Source organism: Pezoporus occidentalis, unplaced genomic scaffold (genome assembly GCF_034315485.1).
Source record: "Pezoporus occidentalis ecotype Australia unplaced genomic scaffold, CSIRO_AGI_Poc_V1 ctg283, whole genome shotgun sequence".
NCBI classification, from domain to species: Eukaryota; Metazoa; Chordata; class Aves; order Psittaciformes; family Psittacidae; genus Pezoporus; species Pezoporus occidentalis.
Window position 1 is genome coordinate 318,220 of NW_026914752.1, and position 27,861 is coordinate 346,080.

The following is a 27,861-nucleotide window of genomic DNA, read 5'->3' on the forward strand; positions in this document are numbered from 1 at the left end:
GCCGAGGTTTCGCACGTCTGCTGCAGCAAGTTGCATCCCTGGAGCAGCGCCTGGCTCCAGCTCTGCCCATGCCGAGGGTCTGGCCCCTCCAGAGCACCAAGGCCCTGGGAAATAAACCGGGCACAGGCACTGCTGCTTCCTCCCCTGGGGCTTGTCCGGCAGCTCCAGAGCTATTGCAGGGCTGAGGCTGCTCATTTCGAGCCCTCCCACCCTGGCAAGCCCCACTCCTGCTATAATGGCCATCATATTAATGTGGTGACCTCATTATGCAGTTTGCTTTGCTTTTAAAGGGTCGTTTTAGCTTTCTCATGCTAAATATTTGACAGCGACTTCAGGAAAGTACACCCTGTTCAGAAAAAAGCCAGTTGGAGTTCCTAAGCAACCCAAGCTTGTGGTTTATGAAGGCTCCTACTGCACTATGTGATGGTTTAATGAATGAATCCTTTGGCTCCCAGAGCCAGGATACCTGAGGGTCTCTGTGTGCACTCAGTGGTGTCCAGACCTCTCTAAGTGCAGGGAAAGGCTTGGAAATGAGACCAATGGCACACAAAGTGAAAGGATGAGCCCTTGACCCTCGCCAGGCTCAAAACTGTTCTGCTGAGGCAGCTCCAAGGCCGGGAGCAGCCAAAGCACCCACCAAGCACCTCAGCCCTGCACCACGAGGCAGAGCAAGAGGAACCTGCCTCAAAGCCAGAAGGAAACTGGATACATCCCTGTTTCAGGATGGCTCTTGCAGCTGAGCGAGAGCTGCTGGGAAGGACAGTTCACACCCGGCTCCTGAGTCCTGCTCTGCGAGGAACCCTGGAAATGAGCAGATCTCTGTTGGGAAAGCCACAAAACCAGGCGCATTGTGTGTGTGTGTTCCCTCCCTTGGCAGGAGGAGAGCTCGGTGCCAGGAAGGGCGAGATGGGAATGGGAAGCGAGTGAAGAGGAGTCGAGATGTGTGGAACTCGAACCCTTCACACTGGGAGAGGTCCTGTTGGGCTGGGTAGGCTCTCATCTGCCTAATGGGAAAGGGAAGGGAAGGGAAGGGAAGGGAAGGGAAGGGAAGGGAAGGGAAGGGAAGGGAAGGGAAGGGAAGGGAAGGGAAGGGAAGGGAAGGGAAGGGAAGGGAAGGGAAGGGAAGGGAAGGGAAGGGAAGGGAAGGGAAGGGAAGGGAAGGGAAGGGAAGGGAAGAAAAAAGACAGTGTGTTCTTCACATGGTGATAGCACAAGTGGAGCATCAATAGCACAGGGGACCAGCAAGTTTCACCATGCAGGGAGAAATGGCATCCAGCTTGGGAAATTCCCAGCAGGAATTCCATTCCTACTCTGCCCCCAGCAGCTGGGGCTAGGATAGCTGGATCTGGGGGTTCACCCACCACGGCTGCTCTTCTGTTGACTCTTGCTGCTTCACGCTGCCTAGGACACTTGTCCCTTGCACCAGGGACCTCAGCGCTTTGCTCCTCAAAGCACAACGAAGTGTATGCTTTGGGGAAGGGGGACGGAGGAGAGCAGCTGCTGGGAGCACGAACATCCAGAGAGGAATGCCGAAGTAATGCGCGATGAACGTTCTCTCCCTGCTGCACCTACAGGCTCTGCCCGCCCGCTGGGAACCGCAGCCCCGGAGCTCCCCCTGCACCCCCGAACACGGAGTCCGGTTCTGCGGACGCCCGGCCCTGCCAGCCCCGGCGGTGGGCAGGCAGCGGGGGGAGCTCTACAGTCCGGACGGGCCCCGGGAGGGGAGGGTGGTACCGAGCAGTGCCGGTACCTGGGGGTCCCGTCCGAGGGCGGTCCCGCTGCTCCCGCAGCGCAGCCGGGTCCGGTCTGTCCCTCCTGGTGTCGCCGACCAGAGCATCCTCGAGCACAGCCGCCCCTCCCTCCCCTTCCTCCTCCTTCCTCCTCCTCCTCCTCCCTCCCACCGGCCGGCCCCGAGACCCGGCGCTGCTGCCGGCCCAGAGCCCTCGTAGCTGCGGGGCCGGCCGGGAGGAGCCGCGCGGGGGAAGCCGCGCCGGTCCCGACGATGCCGTTCTACAAGCGGAGCGTGTCGGCGCGGAGCGGGCGGGCGGCGGTCCCGCTGTCCGACCTGCGGGACGTGTGCAGCCTGGCAGCGCTCACCCTGCTCCGGCAGCTCGCCGAGCTCTGCGGCCACTCGCTCGCCCTCCTTGGAGACATCGAGGGCCACGTCCTGGCCCTGGGTCACCGCGCCGGGCGGCTGCACCGCCGCGCTGCCCGCCTGAAGGCGCGTCTGCGGGGCCGGCCGCTGCGCGGGGCCCCAGGTAAGGACACCCCGGCCCGGGGTGGGAAGCCCCTGTCCCGGGCATGCTTGGCTTCGGGGGACCCCGTGAGGGCTGTCCCCACCGCAGGGAGTCCCGTCCCACCGCGGCGATGCGCGGATGGGTGTACCCCGCCGGAGTTGTTCCCCGCCTCTGGGAGGTCCCATTCCCCCACCGCGACACAGTGGGGCTTCTGCCACTGTGGTCCCCACTTATGTCCCGTGTCCCCTGTCCAGGATGGGTGAACCCTGCCGGCTCCTGCTGTTGAGGCTCCTGCTCAGGGGTCTGGAGCAGGGGGCCCGGGGGAATGGAGGCTTGGGGGAGCAGGGAGCGGGCAGCTGAGGAGCCACCAGGAAGCCCTTTGGGAAACGGCTTGCAGCCTGCTGCGGCGGGGTGAGGCCGGGACAGCTCGGCAGCAGGCTGGCCCTCACTCTCCCGCACGCAGCGGGCATTCTCCAGGCTGCCGGCCAAGCACACGCATCACGCTGCGGCCCCGGTTACCGGGGCTGGTGGTGGGAAAGCAGGGACAGGAGCTACTCTCGCCTCTGCACCCCTGGCCTTGCCTCGGATCTTCAGACCCCGCGGCTGGGGACCGAAGTGGCCATCCCCTTGCTGTGCTGTCGGCTGTCACTGGGGTTTGTGTGGCCGGGGAACATGATGAGCAGCAGCACAGGCGCCGTCAGCTCGTCCTGGCAGCCCTCGGGGTTTGTTTTCGCCTTGGCCCCTTGCATTTCCCATCTGGAGCGTTTGGGTTTGGCACAGGCTCCCGGGCCGGGTCAGGAGCGGGCAGCTCTTCCAGAGGAGCTTAAAATAAGCTCACTTTGGAGTTGTTTATCAAAGTTTGCTTTGCCGGGACAGGGAGCGGTGCTCTCGGAGCTGCTTTCCCTGGGATTGCAGCATGTTTCTCAGGCCCTTGGCAAACTGTGCTCCTCCTGTGCAAGTGCTGCTTTGCTGCTCCGGCTGCGTAGAGCCGTGGGAAACGACTGCCAGCCCCTCGCAGCCCCTCGCAACATGATTCATGATGCAGGGAGCAGGCAGAGGGCTCAGCGCGGCCTCTGCAATGCACTGATCCCGTGAAGGCTGAGCGCTGGGTCAGCTGCCGCGGGGAGGAGAGGCTCCCACTGCCGTGTGCATCAGTCACCGGGAAAATGAGGGTGCAGGGAGGTACCACTGACCAGTGCATGGCACCAGCACAGCGCCAAGCCCGGATTGTCCATCACTGTACATGCTGGACCGGTGTCCTCTCGAGGAGGAGCTGGCCATGAGGGTGACCAGATGGTCTCTCACTGCTGCGTCTGGCCGGCAGGTTGGGAATGCCTGTGGTGGCTGCAGGAGCCTTGTGTGCTGCCGTGGTGGGTGGGATAGTGTGGGGGGCAGCATGGGGGCACAATGTGGGGAGTGGCTGCTGCTGTGGCAGGTCGGGTTTGAAGCCCCTGATTGTGTTCTCAGCTGCACACCTGAAGTTTCTCATGGAGCAACATCCTGGCTGGTTGTGTGCAATGCAGCAGGCAAAGAGCCCTCCTGCACTGCAGCTCCCCATCAGGGCACCATAGACATGCATGTGTGCCATGTGCAGCTCGGGGGGTTTTGAGTTTCTCCTGCACCCCAAGGGTAGCAGAACTCTCCCATCTTCCTGCCTGCACCCCCTCCATGATCTGCTGCTGCTCCCATGGGGTGGGGATGCGGGACTTCGGCTTTACTGAACCCTTTGCTTAGAGAAGGGCAGAATTCTGAGTGTGGTTTCAGTCCCTGTTTGTTTTTCTAAGAGCTCATGGGGAAGGGTTCATATCTCCTGAGGGCGGGAGCCCCTCGCAGGCCCCCAGGGACAGCAGAGTCAGCCCAAGGCTATTCAAGAGCTGCTGCCCTGTGCGGAGTCCCCCGACTGAGGAGCAAATGCTTAACAACACCCTGTGTGGGGCTTGGGGGTTTTGGTTCTCCTTGTTTCCATCTCCTGAAGAGGATCCAATTGCAAAAATCAGGCTCATCCTTTTAAACTGGAATAAAACCCAGCGCTTTGTCCCTGGGAGGTGCAGGTGAAAATCACCCGGGACCAAATGTGCCCTTCATGCAGCCGGTGGACTTTGGGTGAAGTGTCAGATTGACCAGCTCTAAGGACAGCTATGGATTGGCCTTGTAATCCATCCCACAGTGAAGTGGGATCCAACACCAGCCCAGCACAGCAGTGACTTGAATAGTCCTCATGGAACTTCAGCTTCCAGCATTGGGCATCCTCGATACTGTGAGGAGGTTTTGCCTGGCTTTAGTTCCTCATGGGCAGGTTTAAAGGGATCCAAAAGCTGTGGGTCTCCTCCCTGGCAAGGAAAGCCCCATGGGCTGCAAAGCAGGATGTGTCCATCCAACTGCCTGGAGGCTGTGAGCTGGTGGGAGCTGCCTTGTCTTGTTGTCAGGAGGGAGATACGGTGGTGCAGCAGCGTTGCTGCCAGATGATGGGATTGCACTGGAAAGTCTGGGGGAGCACTCAGTCCAAGGAAGCCGTGTGGCTGCTCCCAGTGCAAGAAGGCAGCCAGGGGCTGCTGGATTCCTCTGCTCCTATTCAGCGGCAGTGGTGTGAGCGCAGGGGGCAGGGAGCGTCCCACCTGCTCCTGCTTTGTGTGTGGGATGAGGATGCCAGGGCCACGCACGGGGGTCCTGCTACAGTGAGGGCAGAGTGGGGCCAGCTCCCCATCTGCCCCCCATCCCTGTCCCCATCCTGCTTCCCTTGGTACGGCCGCGGCTCAGAGAGATGGCACTGACCCTGGCTCTCCCACCACCACCTGGCACTGGAGGCAGCCCCATAAAGCTCCTGGCACTCTGGCTCTCCTGCCGATTCCCAGCTGGTGGCTGTCGTGCCGTTGGCAGGGCTGTGGCTCCATGGGCACCAGCTGGCGGCACGAGCAGTGCTCTCAGCTCAGCCCTCAACCCTCAGGACCCAGTAGCTCTAGAAATAAACAGCAAAGAAGAGGCTGGGGCCTGGTGCCTAGAGCTATGTAAACGGCATCCCTGAAGAGCAGACAGGATGGTTCTCTGGAAGAAGCCCTGGGCGGTGCTGCCAGGAGGAGCTGTTTATTGCTCTTGCAGAAATATGCAGTGCTCATCATCCTCTGACCTCTCAGTCCGTGTCCAAAAGCAAGGCACAGACATGGGCAGAGCCACCAGCCCCCCCACACTGTCCCCTCATGCTCCTCACCAGGGGGTAAGAGCTAGCACGGACATTCTCCAGGACCCTGTCACCGGTTTGAAATCAAGAGAAAGCAGCAAAGGTGGAAGGAAAGAAGACCCAGCCCTCACTGACCTCGGTCTTGCCAGGCTTGGGTGGCCTCCCACATAGCTTCTCTGCCCATTTCTGTAACCCGGCAGTGTCCCAGTGCGGAGAGAAGAGCACAGGTCCCAGAGGCTGCCCCAGCGATGGACCGAAGCCAGAATGGGTGGGTGGGTGGATGGAAGGAAGGAAAGAAGGAAGGAAGGAAGGAAGGAAGGAAGGAAGGAAGGAAGGAAGGAAGGAAGGAAGGAAGGAAGGAAGGAAGGAAGGAAGGAAGGAAGGAAGGAAGGAAGGAAGGAAGGAAGGAAGGAAGGAAGGAAGGAAGGAAGGAAGGAAGGAAGGAAGGAAGGATAATGGAAGGATAATGGAAGGATGGATGGATGGATGGATGGATGGAGGATGGATGGATGGATGGATGGATGGATGGATGATGGAAGGAAGGAAGGAAGGAAGGAAGGAAGGAAGGAAGGAAGGAAGGAAGGAAGGAAGGAAGGAAGGAAGGAAGGAAGGAAGGAAGGAAGGAAGGAAGGAAGGAAGGAAGGAAGGAAGGAAGGAAGGAAGGAAGGAAGGAAGGAAGGAAGGAAGGAAGGATGATGGAAGGATGGATGGATGGATGGATGATGGAAGGATGGATGGATGGATGGATGGATGGATGGATGGATGGATGATGGAAGGATGGATGGATGGATGGATGGATGGATGGATGATGGAAGGATGGAAGGATGGATAGATGGATGGATGGATGGATGGATGGATGGAAGGATGGATGGATGGATGGATGGATGGATGATGGAAGGATGGAAGGATGGATGGATGGATGGATGGATGGATGGATGGATAATGGATGGATGGATGGCTGCAGCTGCTGGAGGAAGAGAACCACACCCTCCCTCTTAATAGGAACCATCTGCAGGAGTGGCTGGGTGAGGAGGTGAATCAGTGAGTGCCTCACGTCCCCCACCACAACAGCTTTGGCCGAGAGCTGTCCTCTAAAAACACATCCTGCAGGTCCAGGGGAGCCCTGTCCCTGCCCCTGCCCCTCAGCAGTGCCCCATACCGCTGAGGGTGCCGGCTTGGCTGTGCCACTCTCTGTGACTCTTAATTCCCCCCAAGCACAAACATGGTATGTGATCCCCCCCAGCACACCCTGCCCATGGTGTGTGGTCCCCACAGTACTTGGACCCACTTGGGGGATGCACTCAGGATCTCCGGGAGCTGAGGCTGAGAGTGGCACCACCAGTTGGCTGCTGCCACCTCTCTCCCTCCCTGCTAGGTTTTTTCTGGGGCTGGAACCCCTGCTCGGATGGACCTAAGTCCTGCTAATGACAGGAGGTGGTGTCACGAGCAGCATTTTGGCACGGTTTACGTGAGAGTTGATCTGGCCAGTGTTCTTGCCCCAGAGTCAGGCTGTGGCCCTTGGGGCAGCAGGTCCCTGGGGGCAGTGGGTCCTCAGGACCCCCAAGGCTGTGGAAGGCTGCATGGGGACAGCAAAGGCTTTTGGGGGGGATTTGGCTGGTGGAATCTGCTGCTGGGCTCACATCTCTGCTCACCCACAGGACAGTGGCAGCAGGAGGTGAGAGCAGGGGGACAGGAGACACCTTTTCTACCCCACACATCACCCCACTCCCGCAGGGGTTATCCTGCCCCGTGGAAGGGCTGTGGCCAAGGAGAGCCCCAGGGCAGAGCCAGGAGCAGTGGGCAGGCAGCAATGGACGGGCTGTGGGGCTATGTGGCCCCCCCGGACACACCAGGGGGGCTGCCCGAGGCTGGAGTTAGGAGCAAAGCCCCTCACCCGGCTGCCTGATTCCTGTTTGTTCCAGCAGAAGGGAGGCTGGCACAGCTCAGCAGCGGGGGGCATCGAGGAGACCCGGGGGTCCCGTCGGTTCGCGTCCCTCATCGCAGGTCCCGGCGGGATGCCAGCTCCGGTCTCCTCTCGTCTCCACGGCTCCGGCCTCGGCAGCAGGGACGTGTCGCTATATCTTTAAGAAGGGCCTGGGCTGGGGTGGGAGAAGCGTTTTTATCCAGCCCTTCTCCCAGCAAACCTGGATCGAGTTAGCGTTTGCGAGCGAGAGAGCGCGGAGTTGGCGCCTTGGCCGCTCCCCGCTCCGGGCCGGGGCAGCCTCCGGCCCCCGTGGGCACTGCGCCAGCAAGGAGAGAAAGCGGAGGAGGCAGAGCAGGGTACGTAGAAGTTTTATCCTCCTCCCCGGCTGGACGCGGTGCCGCGGCAGCCCCGCAGGACGAGGGCAGGGAGTGCGGTGGGGACGGGCGGCCGTCCCCAGAGCTGGGGCTGGCAGTGGGCAGCCCATGGCTTGCCCAGCTGCTGGGGCTGGCAGAGCCGCCCGCTCGGCTCCTGCTGGCTCCTTCCTGCGGGCACTGCGCCCTGGGATGGCGGGATGGGGCCATGGCCTAGTGGCGGAGCCCCGTGGGGATGCAGTGCCCCCCGCTCCCTGGGCAGTGCCCATGTCTGCGTGTGTCCATCCTCTTCCTCCCCACCCGCTCGGGTTGGGGCAGGAGCACCCCCAGAGACCGCGGGGTGAGGGCAGAGGTGCTCGGGGGTATGGTAGGCACTCAGCAGAAAATGCTGGTGCCATGTCCTGCACCCCACATCCCCCGTGATGGGCCTATAAATGACACACACCGGTGGAGCCGTCCCACATGTGTGATGATCTGGGTGCGTGCCAGTTCTCTGGTACAGCTGCTGTGGGATGTGTTTGGCTTCCCCAAACCAGAGGAAGCTCTGGGTGCTGGGGGTGCAGGTTCTTGGGGTGATCAGGGCTGGGGTCACTGCAGCCCCTTGGCCCAACTTCTGCATGGGTAGCTGCATTCTTGCAGCTCACCCTGTGCTGGTGACACGGTGGCCAGCAGAGCACCCTATTGCTGAGCCCCGTGTGTTTTCCCTCGCCTAAGCAGCCCGGGGGCCCAGAGAAGCGGTCCTGAGCCCTGGAGGGAGCATTTCCATGGCGCAGCCGTGAGCAGCAGGGCACTGGAACACCAGTCTCTGGAGCGTGCAGGGTCAGAGCACTGGAGCAGCCCCACACAGCGCTTACCCCACACTCCCACCCCGTGCTGGGCTCCAGCGCGCTGCTGGGGGCGTGGTGGATCCCCAGCGATTGGCACACGGTGAGCACGGCGGCCACCGCCGGCAATAGCCGTCCCAGGGAGGACGGGTGAGTCCCCGGGGCAACTCCCGGGACAGGGAGCAAGGAAATGCGTTGCTGCACTAGAGGAATCCCGGGAATGCAGAACCCGGAGGGGACACGAGGTGGCACGGCGGCTCCAGCCCCGCTTTGCGGCCGCTGCAGGCAGGTTCTGGGTGCCCCGAGGCAGGAGGTCACCGGCAGCGGTGCTGGTGCCCCATCCAGCACCATTCTCCAGGATAAGTATTCACAGCCCCCAGCAGCCTCGGGCTGTGCTCCCCGGCCCCACTCCCACCCTTGGCCGCTGTTCTCCAATGAGCTCATCTGCTTTGCTGCTTATTATATATCATCAGCTCGTCCACTTCACGGGTGTTGGGACTCCTACAGAGAAGCTGCTGCTCTCTGCCGGGAGAAGGGTGCTTTGGGAACAGGGCTGGCTTCTCCCCACTCCATGCCTGCACGGGGCACACCAGGGTGGGTTGCACATTTGCCCCTTTTCACCCTCTCAGGCCCCACTACAGTGACCTGGACTGCAGATGGGAAAGTTGGTCCTGCAGCTGCTTTGCAGCTCGCTTAGGCTGTGAGAAGCATGCAGGAGAGCTGCATGTGCCCATGGGGCTTGGAGAAGGACCCAGGAGCTCAGGCTCCATCACCAGAGACGAGGAGTAGCTCAGGGTGATGAGTAGCTCCCTCAGCTCGCCAGGATGGGCTGTGGGAAGAGCTGTGCTGTGGGATCATGGACCCACCACCCCCAGCAGGGCTGTTAGCAGCGGTGCTCCTGCAGCCTGGTGCAGCACTGTGGGCCTTGGCTTGGCTGCAAGCTTGGAGGAATGGGAGAAAACATGTTCTCTGCAAAGTCCCTCAGGCTCTGCGCTCACCCAAGGAGCACCGGGGGCCAGGGCGAGGGGGGACAGACCTGTGCAGGGGCAGGGCAGGGGCTGCGGTGCTGCTGGGGGCCCCCGCACTGCTGCAGCTCTCACCCCCACCAGCTCCCACAGCAGTCACACACGCTGCTCCTTGTGCCGAGTACTGATCCAATTTATGGCTGTTTCCATAACAACCTCCCAGCGCTTTCTGGTCCTTTCTGTCGCTATGTGGATGCTGAGCCTTGGTGGGGAGGGATGCTCCGGCCTGGGATGGGATGGGGTGGGTTGGGTTGGGTTGGGCTGAGCCATCACCAGGGATCTCTGTTCCTGGGTGCCCAGGTCTGCTCGCTTGCTCGCTGCAGGCCGGGGCACACAGAGCAGGTCCTCCCAATCCTGGAGGTGGTTTTTTCCCTGTCACAGGGATATGGCGAGGTTTGGGCTGGGGGAGACCAAGGGCAATAGTTGATCAAGGCGTGCAGCCCTCTCTCTCGTGGAGGGGTCCTCAGAAGAGCTCAGATGCTAAGTGCCAGAGAGGGGGCTCCTGAGGGTGCTGGCAGCCAGAGAGCCCCATTTCTCCTGCCAGAGACCCCATCACCCACAGACCTGGCTGTTGCAGTGTCCCATGGCTCTCACACAGGCTTTCCCACTGGGGCACCAGCCCCAGAGCTCACCCCACACCCTCCTGTCTCCCACCGCATTGCTCAGGCTGCTCTTGGAGCAGCCACGCTCCCTGCGCTCCTGCCTCCATCCCCCCCCTGCTCGGCCTCCCACGCCACAGGGACAGCCCTGTGCCCCCCGCCTCCCTCAGCCCCATCACCCTGGCGGGCTTTGCAACCTCAGGACCTCCAGCCCCACATCTCCCAGGGCCTGCCCAGCCTCGGGTCCCCGCCAGCCCCGGTCCCCCCGGGGGTTCCTCAGCCCGGTACCCTTCACCCACCGCCAGCCCCGTTCCTCCTGCCTTTCCCAGGCCTCAGCACGCCCAGCCCCGCGCCGCCCCCGGAGCCCGCCCGGCCGCGCTGCCCCCGGCCGCCCCCCGCAGCAGCCGCCATTGGGCGCCCGTTCGGTGGCCCCGGCGCGGCGGCGGGCGGGCTCCGAGGGGGCGGGCAGGCCGGCGGCCGGTGCGGAGCGGAGCGGTGCCGAGCAGTGCGGAGCGGTGCGGGCGGGGGTGCCCTGCGCGGGGCGATGCGGCTCGGCGGGGCTCGGCCCGGCCCGGCTCGGCGGCTCCTCCCCGCACGGCGCGGCGGGCCCGGCGGCGGGGGAGGCCGGGAGCCGGCGGGGAGCGGCCCGGGGGCGGCGGCGCGGTGACCGCCTGGGCCGGGCAAGCCGCGGCGGAGGATGGGCAACGCGCAGCGGAAGGCGCCGCGCAGCCAGCGGCGGGGCAGGATGCGCTCGGCAACAGGTACCGGGGACGGGACGGGGCGGGACCGGACCCGCGCCCCGCGCTGCTCCCCGGACCCGCGGGCGGGCTCGGGGCCGCTGCGGCAGCAGGGGAGGGGGTGCTCGGCCTCTGCCGCGGGACCTCCCGCCCATTCCCCGACCCCTCGGGGTCGCTTGGAGGACACCGGGAGAGGTCACCTCCAACGGAGGTTGGCCTCGCTGGCAGCCAAGGCGAGCAGGGGGACGCGGCAGGACTGTGCTCGGGCCTGCGGGGTGTGGAGCAGGTGGTGACCCACAGCCCAAGGTGCGGGGATCCAGCCCTGAGCAGCAGAGAGTCAGCCCCAGCAGAGGGGAGCCATCTCCAATTATGGGGAGCAGTTCCCAAGCAGCGGGAAGCCAGTTTTATCCATGGGGAGCCAGCTCCAGCTATGGGGACCCAGCCCTGAGCAGCGGGCAGCCAGCTGTAAGCATCGGGGTGCCAGCTGCAGCTGTGGGGAGCCAGCCCCAAGGTGCGGGGAGTGGGGAGGCAGCTTCATCTGTGGGGAGCCAGCCTGTGGTAGAGGGGAGCCAGCTCTGAGCAGTGGGGAGCCAGCTCCAGTGATGGGGAGCAATCTCCAGGCAGCGGGGAGCCAGCTCGTGCCGCAGGGAACCAGCTCCAGTGGTGGAGAGCCAGTGCAGGCAGTGGGGGACCAGCCCCCGGGCAGCAGGAGCCAGCCCCCGAGCAATGGGGAGCCCTCGTGGTTGCCAGCCCTAGGGCTGGGTCTTGCCTGGGCAGGGAGCCCGCACCCGCAGAGCTCCCTGCACCTCAGCTCCCTTCCGACCAGTGGTGAGGGCAGTGGGTGCCTGAGGGACTTCGTGCCACACATGGTGTGAGGAAGGCAGAAAGCCCTGTGATCTGTGGGGACAGCGGGGGGCTCACTGGGGCCACGAGCTGGCAGCCGAGGGCTGGTGCCCTCTGGAAGTGCTGGGTCAGACAAGCAGAACCTGTCCGGTCACTGAGCTGTCCCCACCTGGCTGGCCCAGGCGGTTCAGCAGCCCTGGCCAGACACCCAGTGCTCCGGCTCTCGCCCTGACCCAGCTCAGCTCCCGGGAATGCCGGAGGAGCAGGAGGCTGGAGCCGGCCATGGCTCACGGCCATGGCTCCCGCTGCCCTCTGCCTGGCTGCTGGCTCCAGAGCCAGGACATGGCAGCGCAGGAGCTGCATGCAGCCCTGAGAGAAACCTGGGGAGCATCACTCAGAAGCTGCAAGAAAATGGGAACTACTTGTCACAGCCCGAGTGACTGTCACAGCTTAATAATTAGCGGGCAGAGGGGGTGGAGGTACAGCCTGTCTCTGTCTCATTCTGCAGGCGCTGTTGTTGTGATTGTTGCAGAGGGCTGGAGCGGGGCACCAGACCCCCAGGTTGTCCGGGGGATCAGGAGGGATGCTGATCTGGTGGGTGTTCAGGGATGAAGGATGCTGGTACCCAGCACATCACCCCTGTCTCACAGGGGACTGGAGGCTGGGCAGTGACTGGATGCAGGACTCAGGCTGTGGATGCTGGCCTGCTCCTGGCCTGCCTCTCCCACCCTTGTCACGGCTTGGATCTGCTAATCGCACCTCTGCATCGTTAAAGGGACTCATGGGAGCTGTAAGTCGCCTTCCCAGCACCTGCAGGAAGGGCTTTCAGGGGCTGCAAGGCCAGGCTTTGTGCTGGAGCCAGTTCATCTCTGTCCTTGGGTGCAGGGTGCATGTCCACCAGCCTGGGCATCTCCAGGGATCTTCCTCCTGGTGCCTGGCTCCCCTGGGAGAGACAGAGCTGCTGGGAGCAGAGAACAGGGTTCTGCACTGCACAGCCCAAACATACCTTGGGCATGAAGCTGGGGCGGATATTTGCGTGCTCCCAGGCAGTCTGGGCTTGGGGCTGCAGGGACCTCAATGGCTTGGGCAATCCTGAGTGGCTATGTGCAGGCTCCCTCATGGAGAGGCAGCAGCAGCAGTTCCAGGCTGGAGCTTGTCTCCCGAGGAGGGAGCTGACATTGATAAGAAGCAGCCCTGTGGTGGGTCTAGTGGCTGGTAGGACGAGGAGGGCTAGGACCTGTGGTACCAGGAGGTACCTTGGATCATCACAGGCAGGATCATTCTGCCTATGCCCAGGGCAGTGCACAGAGGGGTCTTTACACTGGTCATTGGAATCCAGCCTCCCTCATGGCCCAATGGGCTGGGAAATGCTGCGTGATGCTGGGTCAGAACCTTAGCTCTGCCTGCTTAGCTGGTACATGTCAGCCCCACGCAAGTGATGCCCGGGTTGCCAGGGGAAAAGTGAGCTCTGCTGGTATCCGTCATCCTTCGCCCCTCCATCACTGGGGTCTGCAGCATACTGGGGGCCTGGCACGGGAGACACCAGCTGCCTGTGCTGCCCAGTGGCCTGAAAACCACACTCTGAAGCAAGCCATGGCTCAGGGCTGAGTCCTGGCTCCCAGGGACCTCCATCCTCCGGGAAAAGCCAGCTCAGCTTCACAGACCCCCAGGGTGCTGAGAGAGTGGTCGCCGAGGAGCCTTCTCTCAAGGCTTGTGTGTGAGCTGGAGCAAGAGGAAGCTCTGGGGGCTCTCTTGCAGCTTCCAGGGCAAAGGCAGGAGGATTCAGAAGGGTGCCCACTTTCCTTAGCTGATGAGTGTTAGTGGCAGCAGCAGGCTCCAGGCACTGGTTTCCAGGAGGATGCTAATGGCTGCTCTGACTGCTGGGGAGGATTTCAGCCAAGGGGAACCCCTCAGGACCCTGTCCCCTCTCCCAGCACTGCATGTACAGGGAGCGGGATGAGCCTTGACCCAGCCATGGAGCTGGTGGCCTTTGCAGGGCCACCACCGGCAGGACGGGCAGAAAGACAGACCGACAGAGGACGGGCTGCACAAACCCACGGCCCCTGCGCACCGATCCGCCAGCCATAGTGGGGAAGGAAGAGGGGCCGGGGCTGGGACAATGGGCTGGACGCTGACTCAAAGAGCCAGTTCCTGGTTGCTTCCTCTCCTGGGCTGGGCTGGAGCGGGAGCGGGCGGGAAGGAGGACGAAGCCCACAGCTCTCGGCCGGGTTTGGAAGCAGGAGCTGCTGGGGCAGGAGTGCGCCCCTTCCCACTGCACCCGCGGCCATGGCCAAGGTGGAATGGCTCCTGGCACCCTGGCACCGGGGAGGTAATGCAAGCAGCGTGGGCAGGGTGGGCAGCGGGACACCATCCTCCCCAGGAGCAGGCAGTGGGGGTCTGCAGGGCAGGAGCCAGGTTGGGGGGGGGCTGTCAGGCAGAGGCCAGAGGCCATGCAGCAGCCACAGAGTCAGTGCTGCCTGTCGGCGCAGGTCCTGTCCCACCTTTCCCAGTCTGGCCTCGACCGTGGGATGTCCCCTCCCCTCTTAAGCCCTTGCTGCCATTGCCCAGCCCATTGGGGTGTCCTTGCTTTGACCAAGAGAAGCACAGACACCCCCTGACCCACCATGAGAACAGATCCTGCCCATCCATTCCCGTGGTGCTGAGCCCTGCCAGCAGCTCTTCCTTGCTGGTGGTGGCAGGATTGGGGACTGTGGGGCTGTGGGTTGACACGAGTGTCGCAGCCAGCCGGGGCTCCAGCCATGGCTGATTCCATGTCTCGGGCCCCTTTGTCCCAGGGCCTGGCCGCGTTCCCCTCTCAGGCAACTTCCTCGCATTGTCCTGGCCCTGCAGAGTGTAAAACCAGCCGGGCACAGGGGAAACAGCGCTTTCCTGGAAGCACCCCTGCCTGGAGAGGGGCTGCAGCCTCCCGGCACGGGCAGCCTGTGCCTGCGAATGCCGTGATCCCTGCCCAGGCATCCTGAGCATCCTGGCCAGGCTGGGCACAGCGCCACGGGACAGCCAGCAGGCAGGAGCCTTAGCTGCACTATGCCCAGGGTGCCCATGGCCACAGTGTGGGGCAATGCGGTGCCCGGGGTGCTGGGGCTGGCAGATTGCCATGCTGCATTTGCTGAGGCTCTTGGGAAAGGCTCATGCCTGGTTATGGACTGGGAAACGCGTGAGAGAGAGGGCTGGAGTACAGGATGAACGCAGGCTGACAGGAGCCACGGTGGGGCTGAGAGCTGGACTTGGGGGGGTCTGACCCTGCTGCTAATGCCTGGTGGGTCGCTGCAGGTCCCTGGGTCCCACGAGCAGGGGGGTGCCACCAGCAGCTCCCTGGGTCCCACCAGCAGGCTCCTGGATGACAAAGGTGGGGTGATGGGAGCACCTGAGGAGCCTAGAGCAGCACCAGGGCTGCAGCTCCATCCCCGTGCACGGTGGCTCTTTTCCTCTTGGCAGGCAGCCATGTGAGTTCATCCTGGCTGCCGTGGTACCTGGACAAGCCCTGGTGCCAGCATGGCCGCGGGCACTTCCCATCCCCGCAGCACAGGCAGATGATGCTTCGGGCTCCTCCTGTGCCGCTTGCTGGCCAAGTCCTCCCCTTAGCACACGCAGCTCCCTGCCTGCCAGAACTCCCTGACAGGGTCCAACTCATGTCCCCTCTGCCCCTGCCCTACGCAAGGCATGAGGTGAAGGTGATGGATCACTTGGGATCTGGCTGGAGAAAGAGGGTTTTCATCTGTTTTACAGGATCTCGTCACAGTGCCAGGGAGGCCGAGTGCCTCAGTGCACTGTTGACTCCGGGCCCTACTGATAGGCTTGTTATTGACTGTCTTGCTGCCAGAGGTTTTAATAGAAGCCTCTCATCCAGCCTTCTCCCCACCAGCTGAGTGAACCCACCACCCCTGCCAGCAACTGCTCCAGTGCCCTTATCTCCTGTCAGTGCAAGAATCAGCCAGGAGACAGGGACAGTGAGAGGAGCCAGGAGCCTTGGGCAGACGTGGTGTAGCCAGGTGGTGATGTTCTTCAGCAGACCTGCTGGGCACCTGCACAGGAGCACCCAACCGTGCTCTGCAAGGTGACACCAGGGTCCTGGCATGGGCACTCCCACACCCTAAAAATCCTCCAGTCCCTCTGGTCTCAACCATCAGCAGGCCAGAGGGGTGTGGGGATGGTCCTGCCTTGCTGTAGGCTCGAGGAGCGCCTGTGGGATGTGTAATGGTGGGGTGATGTGCCACAAAGGTATGGATTTGAGCCTGGTGCAGTGCATTAGCCGCTCCAGCAAGGGCTTCTCTAGGGAATAGTGAGTGCTTGAAGCAAGGGGCAGGTCTGCACCATGAGCAATGCCCCGTTGCGGCCCTGGGCGCATGGGTGCTCAGTGGGGTGTCGCTTTGGGGTGTCGTTCTGGCCTGGGTGGGCATCTGTCTGGCTGTGCACACGGACATAGCTTTGTGTCCCAGTGGGGCGGCTTGGACCCGTGGGTCCGAGTGTGCTGGGGGCTGAGCGGGGGACAGGAGGCACTTCCTCGGCAGCTGCCAGCTCCCGCGGTTTGCTTTCGTTCCTTCCTGTCCGCTCATCTCAGCGCAGCGTGCGCCCTGGCTCCGGACCATGGGGAAGTCACCGGGCCGCACGCGCGGCAGCGAGCAGTCGCAGTGCTGGTGGCAGGCCGGGCGCTCGCTCGAAGCCGGCGGCACCGACAGCTTCCAGCGGGGCTCGGGTGGCTGTCGCGGTCGGGCTCGGTCTCCAGGCTCACCTTCCTCCCCCTCCGCTGTGCTGGGACCGCGCTGGCTCTCCGCTGTGCCGATCCCCGTTGCCATGGCTGCTCTGCTGATGCTGCATCGCCTGCTGCCGCCGTTACATCATTCCTGTGATACCTCCGCAGCGGCAGCCCGCGGCCGCGCGGCTCCGTGCACAGCGCCGGCCCCCCCCGCCAGCTTGCTGCGAGCCTGACACCGGAAAGTTTGGCGGCGACTTCGAGCGAGGGGCGTTGTCTCACGGGAGCTTCGGCCTGAACGGAAAGGACTCCCGATGGCGCTGTCGAATATCTCCCTGTGGATTCGGGATGCCTGGGCAGTAGGTAAACAGGGATGCTGGCATGCAGCAGGGCCGACTCGGGGAGATGCTAGTGGAGGGCACGCGTTCTGTGCCCTCTGTCTGGGGATCCCGCAGGACGCTGTTCTCCCAGGAGAGGGTGAAGCTCAGCTCCCCACAGAGCAAACTCCGCTTGGCTTCAGTCCCAGTCCTCATCCACCTGCAGTGCCCATGGCGTCCCGTGGCTGAATACTTGCTCGCTCTCTGTAAGACTTCAAGCTGTTACAGAGGGAGCAGCAGCCGCTGGTGGTGATGCTGGCACTTGCCCCTCCCCTGGGCAGCCCAGTGGGACCATCCCAGTAGAACCTGCCATGATCCTGCCCCTGCTTCCAGCTCTGCGAGGGGACAGACCCCTGGGAGCACACGGGGAGCAGCCTCCATCGCCTGTCATTAGCACCTCTGCGCAAGCCTGTGAGGCCCAGAGCAGTGAGGGGCAGCTTCCCACCAGTCGTGCCTCAGTTTCCTCCAGCAGAGGGGCTGGCCATGCTCAGGGCAGGAGTACTGGGAGTGCACAGGATGGAGCCAGCACTCCAGCTCTGCTCTCCCCAGGCGCCCTTTGCCTCCAACAGGCATTTGCATGTGGTGGGGGCCCCTCAGAGGCATTTTTATGTTGAGCCTGTCACCGATAAGCTTGGCAGGAAGGTCACTGCCGAGGGCAACAGATCCTGCTCTGGCTGCACCAGCCCCATTGGCTGTGTATCCTCTTGCTGAGTGCTCCAGGCTGCTCCATCAGCCGTGGGCTGGCTGCCAGCTCTTCACCACATGCCATGCTGGGCCATGAGTGCTGCTGGGGCTGCACCAAAACCCCTCTGAGCGACACCAAACCACTGGGGTGTCACACACGCCTCTGCATGCAGGGTGATGGTGCACCCCTGAGGAACAAGTTTGGGGTGCCTGGGCTGCGGAGGGATGCTTGGCTTATCCTTCCTTTCCCACCCCTTCTCCTCCTCTGCTGCTGCTTCTGCTGGGAGGACCGTAGAATCACTGACTGGTTTGGGTTGGAAGGCGCCTTACAGCTCACCCAGTTCCAAATCCCTGCCATGAGCAGGGACACCTTCCACTAGAGCAGCTTGCTCCAAGCTGAAACCAGCCCTGCCAGCCCTCAGTGGTGCCTGTGCTTCAGGACAGCACTGGCTCACTTATGTCCCCAAAGGGTTATTGTGCGCAGAGGGGGTGCAGGCCCCCGACACCCTTCCTTCCCTCGCTGTGTGTGGCCATGCTGCCTTGCTTCCCCCCTGCAGCAGCAGGGCAGGGCAGGGCCTGGGCTTCCGCTTCACCCCAGAGCGGCCCCGGTTTCAGCACTGCGGTTTGCGCAAGTGGGGGGTGCCACAGGATGGGAACCGCAGTTGCCCCAGCACAGGCTGAGCTGGCAGAGGTAAGATCCTGTGCTATGGCTCTGGTGTGGGAGGGGGGTGCAGGGGGTTGTGACCTGGGGGTGTCCCAGGGGATGCTGCGTAGCTGCTGTGGGTCTGTGGGTGAAGGGGGACATGCGGGCACCTGCCAAGGCCGAAGGACAGGTCTGTACAAGGGGTTGCAGTGAGCTGGGGTGCAGGACCCGTCCTTGGGGTGTGCCTGGAAATGGATAGGGCACCAGTGGGTCCCTCCCTTTGGCAAAGAGAGCGGCTTGTGGGGCTGGGGTCTACAGAGGTGATCGTGTGGTCCCTGCACCCTGTGGCCCTTCCTGTGGCCAGTCAGGGGTCTGGGAAGATGCCCTGATGTTGGCTTCTGTCGCCAGGGATGACTGGGCACGTGGTGTGAGTCAGGACCAGGGCACAGTGTGCCTGCTAGCCCCTCTGGGCAGGTGAGAGCAGGAAAAGCCTCCTCCCTGCTTGAGGAAAGGGGCTGGCTCGCCCATGGCAGGGAAAGCTGAATCCCGGAGCACGGCGTTGCCTGTGGGCTTTGCAGCGGGCGAAGCTCAGGCTGTTCACACACACACACGCCCCGACACCTCTTGGTTGGTATGGAAACGAGTCAAATTATTGAGGGGAGGAAGAAAGAAGTAAAAAAAAGGAAAAGGATGAAGCCTGGTGTTAAGGCAACGTTGTTATGGTAACAAATTATAAAAGTAACTAGGCTGGGGACGTGGCACCTCGCCTCTGGGTGCTGGGCGGTATGAAGGGTCTGCTGCTCCATCCATGCCTGAGGAAGTGTGGGGAGCACAGGCAGGACCCATCGTTGGGACCCACAGGCAGGATAGCATCTGCAGGCAGCAGGAGTGATGCTTGGGGTGCAGTGCTTGGTGACCAGCCGCTGCAGGAGTGGGGACACAGCTTGTGCCAGGGGTACTGGCCCCATTCTGGAGCTGTTGCCCTTTTCCCAGGCCAGGGGGATCGCTGTGGCTGCCTTGGCTGGCTCTGGCATGAAGCAGGGTGCTGCAAGCTGCAGTTTGGCTCTCTGGGGACAGGCAACCTGTGGCCCTGTGGCAGAGGGGACATGCTTATCGTGATGGCAGGGAGTGCCTGGACCAATGGGAAGGGGACAGGCACGCAGGCATCCTGGGGTGTGGATTGTCGGGAAGGCTCAGGTGGATGAGGAGATGCTGGCTGCTGCATGGGAATGTCCCGGCTACCTCACAGGGAAAGGGACATCAGACCTGGGTCCTGGTGGTGACACCCAGCCCAGTGCCACAAGCTGGTGCCAGCAGCAGCCATCCCTCTGGCCACACCAGGGGCAGCTGCAGAAGGATCCTGGGGGTGAGGCCCTGGTGACCCACAAGCTGTTTAAAGCTCACAAACTGCTCCCCAGCTCTGCTCCCCCAGCTCCAGCAGAAAACCGTACTGGGTGGGAATCCCACATCCACTCAGAGCAATGGTGCTGGTGCTCCAGGTCCCGTGGCAGAGCCTGTGTGCCAGAGCACCGCTCCAGCAGGGTGGGTGTTTCTGAGGGCCTGGACAAGCTCCTGGCCCATCCCTGCGGAGGTTTCTGCTCCAGGAGGCCGTTGACCTCACAAGGAGCTGTACCTGGTGTGATAAAAGGCACCGAGGCCCCTTCGCTCCCTCCATTCTCGTTGCATGTTCTGCTCCTCCGGTTACTTCACCACGTGTGGCACTTCCTGCGCCTGGAGCAGTGGGGCAGCCACCGGGCAGCAGCACTCACTTCCTTCCCCAATTACACCCTGCTCCCTTCCTGCTGGGCTCTGGCAGCCTGCGGGCACGGTGCCCACCCTGGTGTGGTGGCAGTGGCAGTGGCGGTGCTGGGTCTGGTCCCAAGCCGCAGCAGTCTGCTGGGGTGGTTTTGCTGGGGTGTGACACTGCCACATCCCAGTCCCATGCTCCCAGAGGATGCTATGGTGGGATAAGCGCTGCGCAGGGTGCGGGATTGCAAAGAAGCCACCTTCCCACCTCCCCCTCACGCTGATCCCTCCCGCTCGCAGCCACCTCTAACGTGGACGTGGAGACCAAGCAAGCCGCGCATGCCAAGCTGCCATGGCAGCAGCCCGTGAACGTGTTCCTGGCAGCCGGGCGCCCGCCGGGCATGGAGCAGCTGCACCAGGAGGCACAGCTCAACCTGCAAAGCATGCTGCAAGGTACCGGGGCTGGGGTGGCAGAGGTGGGGCTGGCAGGGCTGGGAGCTGCCCCAGGCATGCGACCAGCATCCCAGCTGCTCCTCGGGAGCCCCATGCTGCAGTAGTTGGGTCTGGGGGAGGCATCCCGGCCTCAGCAGCCCCTCTCAGATCTCTGCTTCAAGTCACTGCAGCAAGAGGCAGAGCAGCCAGGGCCAGGAGCGTGGTTCCACCAGGAGCTGGAGGATGCGGCTCAGGCATCAATGAGATCAGCAGCCCGGCCTCCCCCCAGCCTGTAATCACATCAGCTCAGTCCCAGCAGAGCCAGTTCCCACCAAGCCACAACCAGCAGCAGTAATTAGCTCAACAATTGCAGGATGGGGAGATACTGAGCTCCCTCCTGGCTGCCCCTGGCTCCTGCAGGCTCTCTGTGTCCCCAGGCAGGAGCAGGGGAAGCTGCCTCCAGCCCCAGCATTCTTCCTGGGGGTCATAGAAAGAATCACACAATGAATCGCAGCCCGGTTTGGGTTGGGAGGGACCTTAAGGCTCATCCAGCTCCAATCCCTGCCACAGGCAGGGACCCCTTCCACTAGAGCAGCTTGCTCCAAGCCCCTGTGTCCAACCTGGCCTTGAGCACTGCCAGGGATGGGGCAGCCACAGCTTCTCTGGGCACCCTGTGCCAGCGCCTCAGCACCCTCACAGGGAAGAGCTTCTGCCTAAGAGCTCATCTCAGTCTCCCCTCGGGCAGGTTAAAGCCGTTCCCCTTGGCCTGTCCCTACAGGCCCATGTCCAAAGCCCCTCTCCAGGTTTCTTGTAGCTCCTTTAGGCACTGGAGCTGCTCTAAGGTCTCCTCGGAGCCTTCTCTTCTCCAGGCTGAACCAGCCCAAATCCGTTTCCCACCTCCCTAGCTGCCTGTGTGGAGCAGGGACATGGAGCCAGCCCAGGGACAGAGGGCTGGGATGGACACACATCCCTCCATGTTCCCCTGCCCTGGGAGCAAAGCTCTGCCCGCAGCCAGCAGCCGGAGCAGGGTCCCAGGCACTGCTTCCCTTTCAGAGGAGTATGAGGAGCAGTACAGCGAGAGCAGGGTCACCGGGCAGACCTTCCGCAGCGCCGGGCACTCATCCCCTGATGCTCCCCCAGAGCCATCGCCCCAACCACACCCTGCCAAGCGCCTTGAATTCGTGCTTATGGTGAGTGCCAGGGTGGCTGGGCTGGGTGTCACGGCCCCGGTGTCACCGGAGAGGGGCTGGTGTGGCAGGGCTGGGGGCACCTGTGTCCCACCCCTGTCCCTTTGACGTGTGCCATGCCTTTCTCCCTGCAGCCCCCAAGCCGGCGAGCGACCGACGAGGAGAGCACCAGCACGAGCACACTGGGTGCACGGCCACCCGACACCTGCCTGAGCCTCCCCACCAGCCCGGACAAGCAGCCTGCCTGGCCCAGGGCTTTCCCCCTGCCCACCCTGGAGGAGAAGCAGCAGCACCCATCCTGCTCCGTCCAAACCAACATCATCCCCATCAATGTCTCGGGTAGGGCAGAGCGCACCGGGCAAGCCAGCAACCGGGGGGAACGTGGACAGAGCCTGGGGTGAATGGGGGGGGGGAATGGAGAGGGAGACCGCAGCACCACACTGGCATCCATCATTGCCATCTCTGCTGCCATCCACAGCTGTGTGTGCCTGACCCACCGGCCCCTTTTTCTCACCTCATTGCCCAGCCACCAGTTGTGGGGTCACCTTGTCCTCACTGCGCTCCACACAGCCAGCCTGTCTGACCTGTCTGTCTGTCTGTCCACCCATCTGTCCATCCATCTATCCTCCTAGCAGCATGGTCCTGCCTTAACCATGCAGACATGAGTGCCAGTGCCTGAGCAAATGCACCTTCTGAAGGCCAGAGATGGCTTTCTGCACTTTCCCTCCACGATGAAGAGATGTGCTGGGACCACCAGGTCTCTCTCCCTGCCTTGCTGTTCCTCACATCCGTGTCCCCAGCACCACTGGCCCTGTTAACGCAGTAGCCCAGCAGCACAGGGTCCTCTCCAGCACAGACCAGAGCCCATAGTGCAGAGCAGGGCCAATCTCCACCACTTTCCCCGCATAACACCTCCATCTGTGGCACCTGTCCTGCCGCTGGCTGTGCCTCCATGTCCTGTGCTCCATGGTCACCACCCTTATCCATCCCACGCTGCTGCCTGCAGTCCCATGCCAGGCTGGGGACACGCAGGGGCACAGTGCACCTCCGTGGACAGCCTGTTTGTTTTGGCTACAGGGCAGCACTTTGCTAGGCACACGAGTGCTCGTCACTCCCTGTTTAACACAGAGACCGCGATGAACCCCAAGTCCACCCTGCGGCGTAGACGGACCATTATCGGATTCCCTAACCTGTCCCTGCGAGACCAAGGTGACGGAGCTGCTGTGATGGGGGCAGAGCTGCCGTGACAGGGGCAGAGCTGCCATGACTGGGGGCAGAGCTGCCCTGGGGGCAAGCAGCCGGTCCTCAGGAATGCCCCGGCCATCGTGCTGGCACACCGAGGTGCTGCACACCAGTGACACCGGGCTGGCCCTGGGGCTGGCGTGGCACTGGGAATGGCCCCTTCACCCCAAGTCGGGGTCCTGCACACTTACAGGGTGGGAAGGCCCCCGAGCTAATCCTAGTGCTAGGAGTCACCTGGCCTCGGCTCCGGCAGGGCAGAGCAGGAGGCCACGGGCACACACCCTGACCAGGTGCCTGGGTCCTGGCCATGCCGAGGGTGGTCACACAACTCAGGGTGTTGCAGCACTCCTGGCATGCCCATGGAGCAGTGTTGGACCCCATGGGCACAGCAGCCAGCCCAGTCTGGGGGCATTGTTGTGGAAGGCGTAGAGAAACCAGAGCCAGCCTGTTCTTGGAGCAGGCAGGGGCAGGAGGAGAGGCCGAGGCACCCACTGCAGCATCATCACTGGGTAGGAGGAGGGTTTTCCCCATGACAGTGGTCAAACAAGGTTGTCACAGCCCCTCCCCTTGAGACCCTGAGTGTCCTGCTCCAAGCAGGGTACCCGTGTCCTCCCCCATCCAGGCTCTTCTGAGAGGAGAGCCTGGGCTCTGTGAGCCACCGTGTCCGTTCCCAACCTGGGCAGCAATGCCTTGCTGTGCTCTTCTTGGTCCCAGTCTGTGTCCCCACCATGGGGCAGCACTTTGGTCACTGTGGGGCCAATGTCCCAATGGACAGAGAAGACTCCTGCCACATCTGCTAAGGTGTCCCTAGCGCATCCCAGCCATCAGATCCCAGGCTGGAGGGCTAACACCAGCCAGGGACTGTCCACAGCCGGGTTATGGCCATGTCAACACAGGGGTCAGAGGGTGACCTGGCCCCTCCAGTCCCCCAGGGCGCACTTCAAGCCTGTGCAGAGATGCAGCCCCAGAGGGTGGCCGTGGGGTGGGACAAGCCCCGCTCCCTGGCACACAGTGCTGACCCGGCCGTGTCTCTCCTCGCAGGCAGCACCAACGGCCCCACATCCGTTGCTCCCGCACCCATGGCCGAGTCCGTCTCCTGCAGCTTTGTGCCCGAGGCGGCGGGGCCAGCACCACAGGACGCCAGCCCCCGCCAGCCCCGCGCTGTACCGCTGAGGAAAACCTTCAGTGACCTAGGGGCACGCTGCTGCCCCATGGACCCCGTGGCCACACCCTGCGCTGGCGCCTGCAACGGCCCCCACGGACCCCCCTTCCCGCTCCCCTGGAGCTACACGGGCCCCCCAAGCCCCACCAGCGGCCAGGGCACAGGCGCGGCCTGCGCCTCACCGGATGGCTCCAGCCCTTTGCCTGGCCCCGGCTCACCCGCTGCAGCTGTTGCTGCTGCCACCGCCGCCTTCTTCATTGCCGCAGAGGAGCAAACGGGCAGCACCAGGCACGGCTCCTTCTCCGGTGCGGTGCCCGAGTCCCCCTGCGGGGAGGGGCAGGGGTACGAGGGCCAAGGCTCCAGGGGGAGCACGCTGCCGGGAAGCCGAGGGGAGGCCGAGCCCACAGCAGGGCTGGCACGGCTGGAGGTGGAGCGTGCTGGGTGCAGGTTCCGCGAGCGCTCGCTGTCGGTGCCCACCGACTCGGGCTCGCTGTGCTCCGTGGACATCGCGTACACTGAGGCACGGCGGGGCAGCGCCAACTACACCCTGGGCTACCCCAGCGCCAGCTCCGAGGGCAGCACCAGCACAGACAACATCTCGCTGGGGCTGGGGTTGGGGCTGGAACAGGAGGGGCAGCGGCGCCGGCGCTCCAAGAGCATCTCCCTCAAGAAGGCCAAGAAGAAGCCCTCACCGCCAACGCGCAGCGTCTCGCTCATCAAGGAGGGCCCAGATGACGTGGAGCCCAGCCTGCTGCTGCCCAAGGACCAGCGGCCCAAGAGCCTGTGCATCCCCCCAGAGCCGCAGGGACACCGGCTAGTGCATGCCGACCCACGGGGGAGCGCGGGCAGGGAGCCCGAGGGCACGGTCGCCCCCCTCCCGTGGCATCTCGCAGACTGGAAGGCCGGTGCAGAGCCCCCTTACCGCTCCCTGTCCAGCTCCAGCACTGCCACGGGGACCACGACCGTGGAGTGTGCCAAAGCACAGGGCAGCTCCGAGTCGCTCATGTCCCCCTCTGTCTCCCGGGCTACAACACCCTCCCAGCTCTCTGCCGAGGTGGACACCAAGACCTCCTCCCCCAGCAGGCCCCCGGGGCTGATGTCTCCATCCAGTGGGTACTCCAGCCAGTCCGAGACCCCGACCCCCACCGTGCCCACCTCCGCCGTCCTCAGGCACTCCCCACGCCAGGTCCGGGTGAGGCCACTGGTGCCCGAGAGGAAGTCCTCGCTGCCCCCCACATCCCCCATGGAGAGGAGCCCCAAGGCCCGGCTATCCTTCGACCTGCCGCTCACACCCCCAGCCCACCTTGACCTCTCGGGGCTGAAGATCTCCCTGAAGGGGAAGAAGAAGGTCAGCCGGCACCACTCCGACTCCACCACGTTCGCCACCAAGCTGGCTCAGAAGAGCAGCCCCATCGCACCCATCATGCCAGTGGTGACACAGTCCGACCTGCGCTCTGTGCGCCTGCGCTCCATCAGCCGTTCCGAGCCCGAGGACAACGCCGATGGCCCCGAGCACGCGGAGGAGCCGCTGCGCGTGCCCTGCCCAGTGCCTGACAGGAAGGTGAAGCCGCCAGTGGCAGAGAAGCCACCGCTGGCCAAGCGGCCCCCCAGCATCCTGCCCAAGCCCCCAGCACTGCGGGAGGAGGGCCCCCTGTCCCCCACATCCCCGCCGGGCACCGCAGCCACCGCCACCACCAAGGGGATACCGCAGGATGGCTTCACGGCTCTGCGGAAAGGGGAGCTGAGGAGGGGCCCAGGGGAGCCCCCCACGGCCCCAGTGCCGGTGATGGGACTGAGGCGGCTCTCGCACGACAGCCTGGAGGATGAGCCGTGGCCGCCGCGGAGGAAGGCTAAGGTGCCGCCTCCAGTCCCCAAGAAGCCCAGCGTTCTGTACCTGCCGCTCGTGCCAGCCCTGGTGCCGGGAGCCAGTACGGGTGACCCAGCACCCACCCCCAGCCCCATCATCACGCTGGATGCTGACCCCACATGCTGCGACCCTGATGCTGAGGACCCGTCATCCCCAGGGACTCTGGGCACTGCGGCAGCCAGTGATGCCCCCCCGGAGCAAGGTGAGGGTCTCCCCACTCCTGCAGTGGTTTTACTCCAGAACAGGGCAGAGCAGGGCAGGGGCTCCATTGCCGCACAGGGTGGTTCACCACCGTTTCCTCCCACCACAGACAGCTCGGCAGACCCTGGCACAGAGGAGAAGAGCTTTGCCAGTGACAAGACGGCTGAGTCCATCGCCGAGGAGGACGACGACGTGTTCATGACATCCCGTACCACGGAGGATCTCTTCACTGTGATCCACAGGTATGTGGCTCCTTCTGTGCCAGTGCCACATATCAGGTGTTCACACTTGAGGCTTCTGCTGCCTTGGGCCCCACAGAGTTCAACACCCTGAGTCTGCAGCCAGGCTGGGACCACTGGCTCCCAAGGGGGTTGGGAGGGCTCTACTGCTCCATCAGCCTTGGGGTGATTCAGGCCTTGCTGCCAGGGGAGTGTTTGCCAGCACCTTGGTGCATCCCCTGTCATGCATGGGTTATCTTCCTGCCCCAGTGGAGCCAGCAGAGCAACAGGGAAGACTGAGACTTAGGCAGAAGCTCTTCCCTGTGAGGGTGCTGAGGTGCTGGCACAGGGTGCCTACAGAAGCTGTGGCTGCCCCATCCCTGGCAGTGTTCAAGGCTGGAGCAACCTGCTTTAGTGGGAGGTGTCCCTACCCGTGGCAAGGGGTTGGGATAAGCTTTAGGGTCCCTTCAACCCAAACCAGTCTCATCCCATACAGACACTGGCAGCAGCTCTCACCTGGGGCTGCTCCCACCACATATCTCTTTGGTGCCCAGGTCAAAGAGGAAGGTCCTGGGGCGGAAAGAGCCTGGTGACACCTTTGCCAGCCGGCCCAACTCCCACTTGCCCGTCACGACTTCGGGCTCCCCGACCAGCGAGTCCCCAGCAGCAGTTGCAGTGGCAGCACCAGGCAGCACCGGGAAGTCTTCCAGCAGGAACGAAGACTTTAAAGCCCTCCTCCAGAAAAAGAGCAGCAAAACCAGTGCCGGCACTCGGCCATCTGCTGCTGAACTGCTCAAGACCACAAACCCGCTGGCTCGGAGGGTCATGACGGAGTTTGCCCCCGAGCTGGACAGTGCCAGCAGCCCCAGGAGCCAGCCCTAACCATGCATGGTCCCTTCTGGCCATGGAGGGCTGGAGATGGCTGCAGAAGGAGCGTTGCTGCGGATGCGGCAGCCCAGCTGCCCACTAAGCCCCACGGCCCACCAAGGGCTTTCTTCTGCCTTTGTTTCTTCCTTGGAGAGCTGCATTTGGAGCCCAAGTGTCTCTGACGGAGCAGGGCCAAATACAGGTGGGAAGAAGAGGCCCCACAGATGGGACCATCCTGACTGCTTGAGAGGCAGAGTGGGATGGCAGCCTTGCAGCGAAGCTAGCTTGAAACTGTGTGGTCACTTCGGCATGTGGTACTTTAAATGGCTTTTCTAATGCACAGTGGTGATGATGATGTTTTATTCTCTTTCGTTTGACACTGTACCTTGAGTTTCCCAGGCAAAGATCCCAGGTTTGAGTTCGGCTGGATACACGGAGATGTACTTTGGGAAGATGTGAGGGGGCTGGCTGGAACCAAAGTTGCTTTTGACGAGCCACTAGAGGTTCCCCCTCCTCATCCCGAGCACCCTCCCTGCCACATGGGGACACAGCACCCAGTGCCCGCAGCCAGCGTGACGACCTCAAGCCAACCCCAGCCCTTGAAAGCCCCCAAAATGCTGCATTTCAGAGCTCCTCGGCTCTCAGTCCGAAAGCAAACCCCAGGGTCGTCTCCACCGCCAGTGCCGGGAGCCTCGTCCCGTCTGGTGTGCCACATGTGGAGGGAGCTCCACTGGCCTCCCTGTGCCCCACAGCCCCCTGGCACCAGCCCTGGCATCAGGTGCCTCATGC

General features: G+C 63.2%; 2 protein-coding genes across 8 annotated transcripts in view; one reads left to right on the forward strand and one right to left on the reverse strand.

The window, feature by feature from the left end:
- TSC22D3 (TSC22 domain family member 3) overlaps positions 1 to 27,861 on the reverse strand; it is a 235,093-nt gene that overhangs the window by 151,737 nt on the left and 55,495 nt on the right. The gene's annotated exons all lie outside the window — the stretch shown is intronic.
- NHSL2 (NHS like 2) lies at positions 1,913 to 27,412 on the forward strand. 7 transcript variants are annotated; one of them, XM_062625826.1, is made up of 8 exons: positions 1,913 to 2,258; positions 20,197 to 20,349; positions 21,382 to 21,518; positions 21,650 to 21,854; positions 22,593 to 22,724; positions 23,799 to 25,988; positions 26,097 to 26,229; positions 26,760 to 27,412. In XM_062625826.1, exons 1-8 carry the CDS (start codon positions 2,003 to 2,005, stop codon positions 27,085 to 27,087), a joined length of 3,534 nt encoding a protein of 1,177 aa, XP_062481810.1. In that variant the 5' UTR covers positions 1,913 to 2,002; the 3' UTR covers positions 27,088 to 27,412. The 7 variants fall into 7 exon arrangements, with proteins under 7 accessions (XP_062481810.1, XP_062481811.1, XP_062481816.1 ...); XM_062625832.1 differs by lacking the exon at positions 1,913 to 2,258 and adding an exon at positions 3,426 to 3,561; XM_062625828.1 differs by lacking the exon at positions 1,913 to 2,258 and adding an exon at positions 10,774 to 10,916.

Coding starts and splice junctions, on each gene's coding strand:
- NHSL2 (XM_062625826.1), top strand. CDS start 2,003: ATGCCGTTCTACAAGCGGAGCGTGTCGGCGCGGAGCGGGCGGGCGGCG. Junction 21,855..22,592: donor CATCCCCATCAATGTCTCGG/GTAGGGCAGAGC, acceptor TTTTGGCTACAG/GGCAGCACTTTGCTAGGCAC. Junction 22,725..23,798: donor CCTGTCCCTGCGAGACCAAG/GTGACGGAGCTG, acceptor CTCTCCTCGCAG/GCAGCACCAACGGCCCCACA.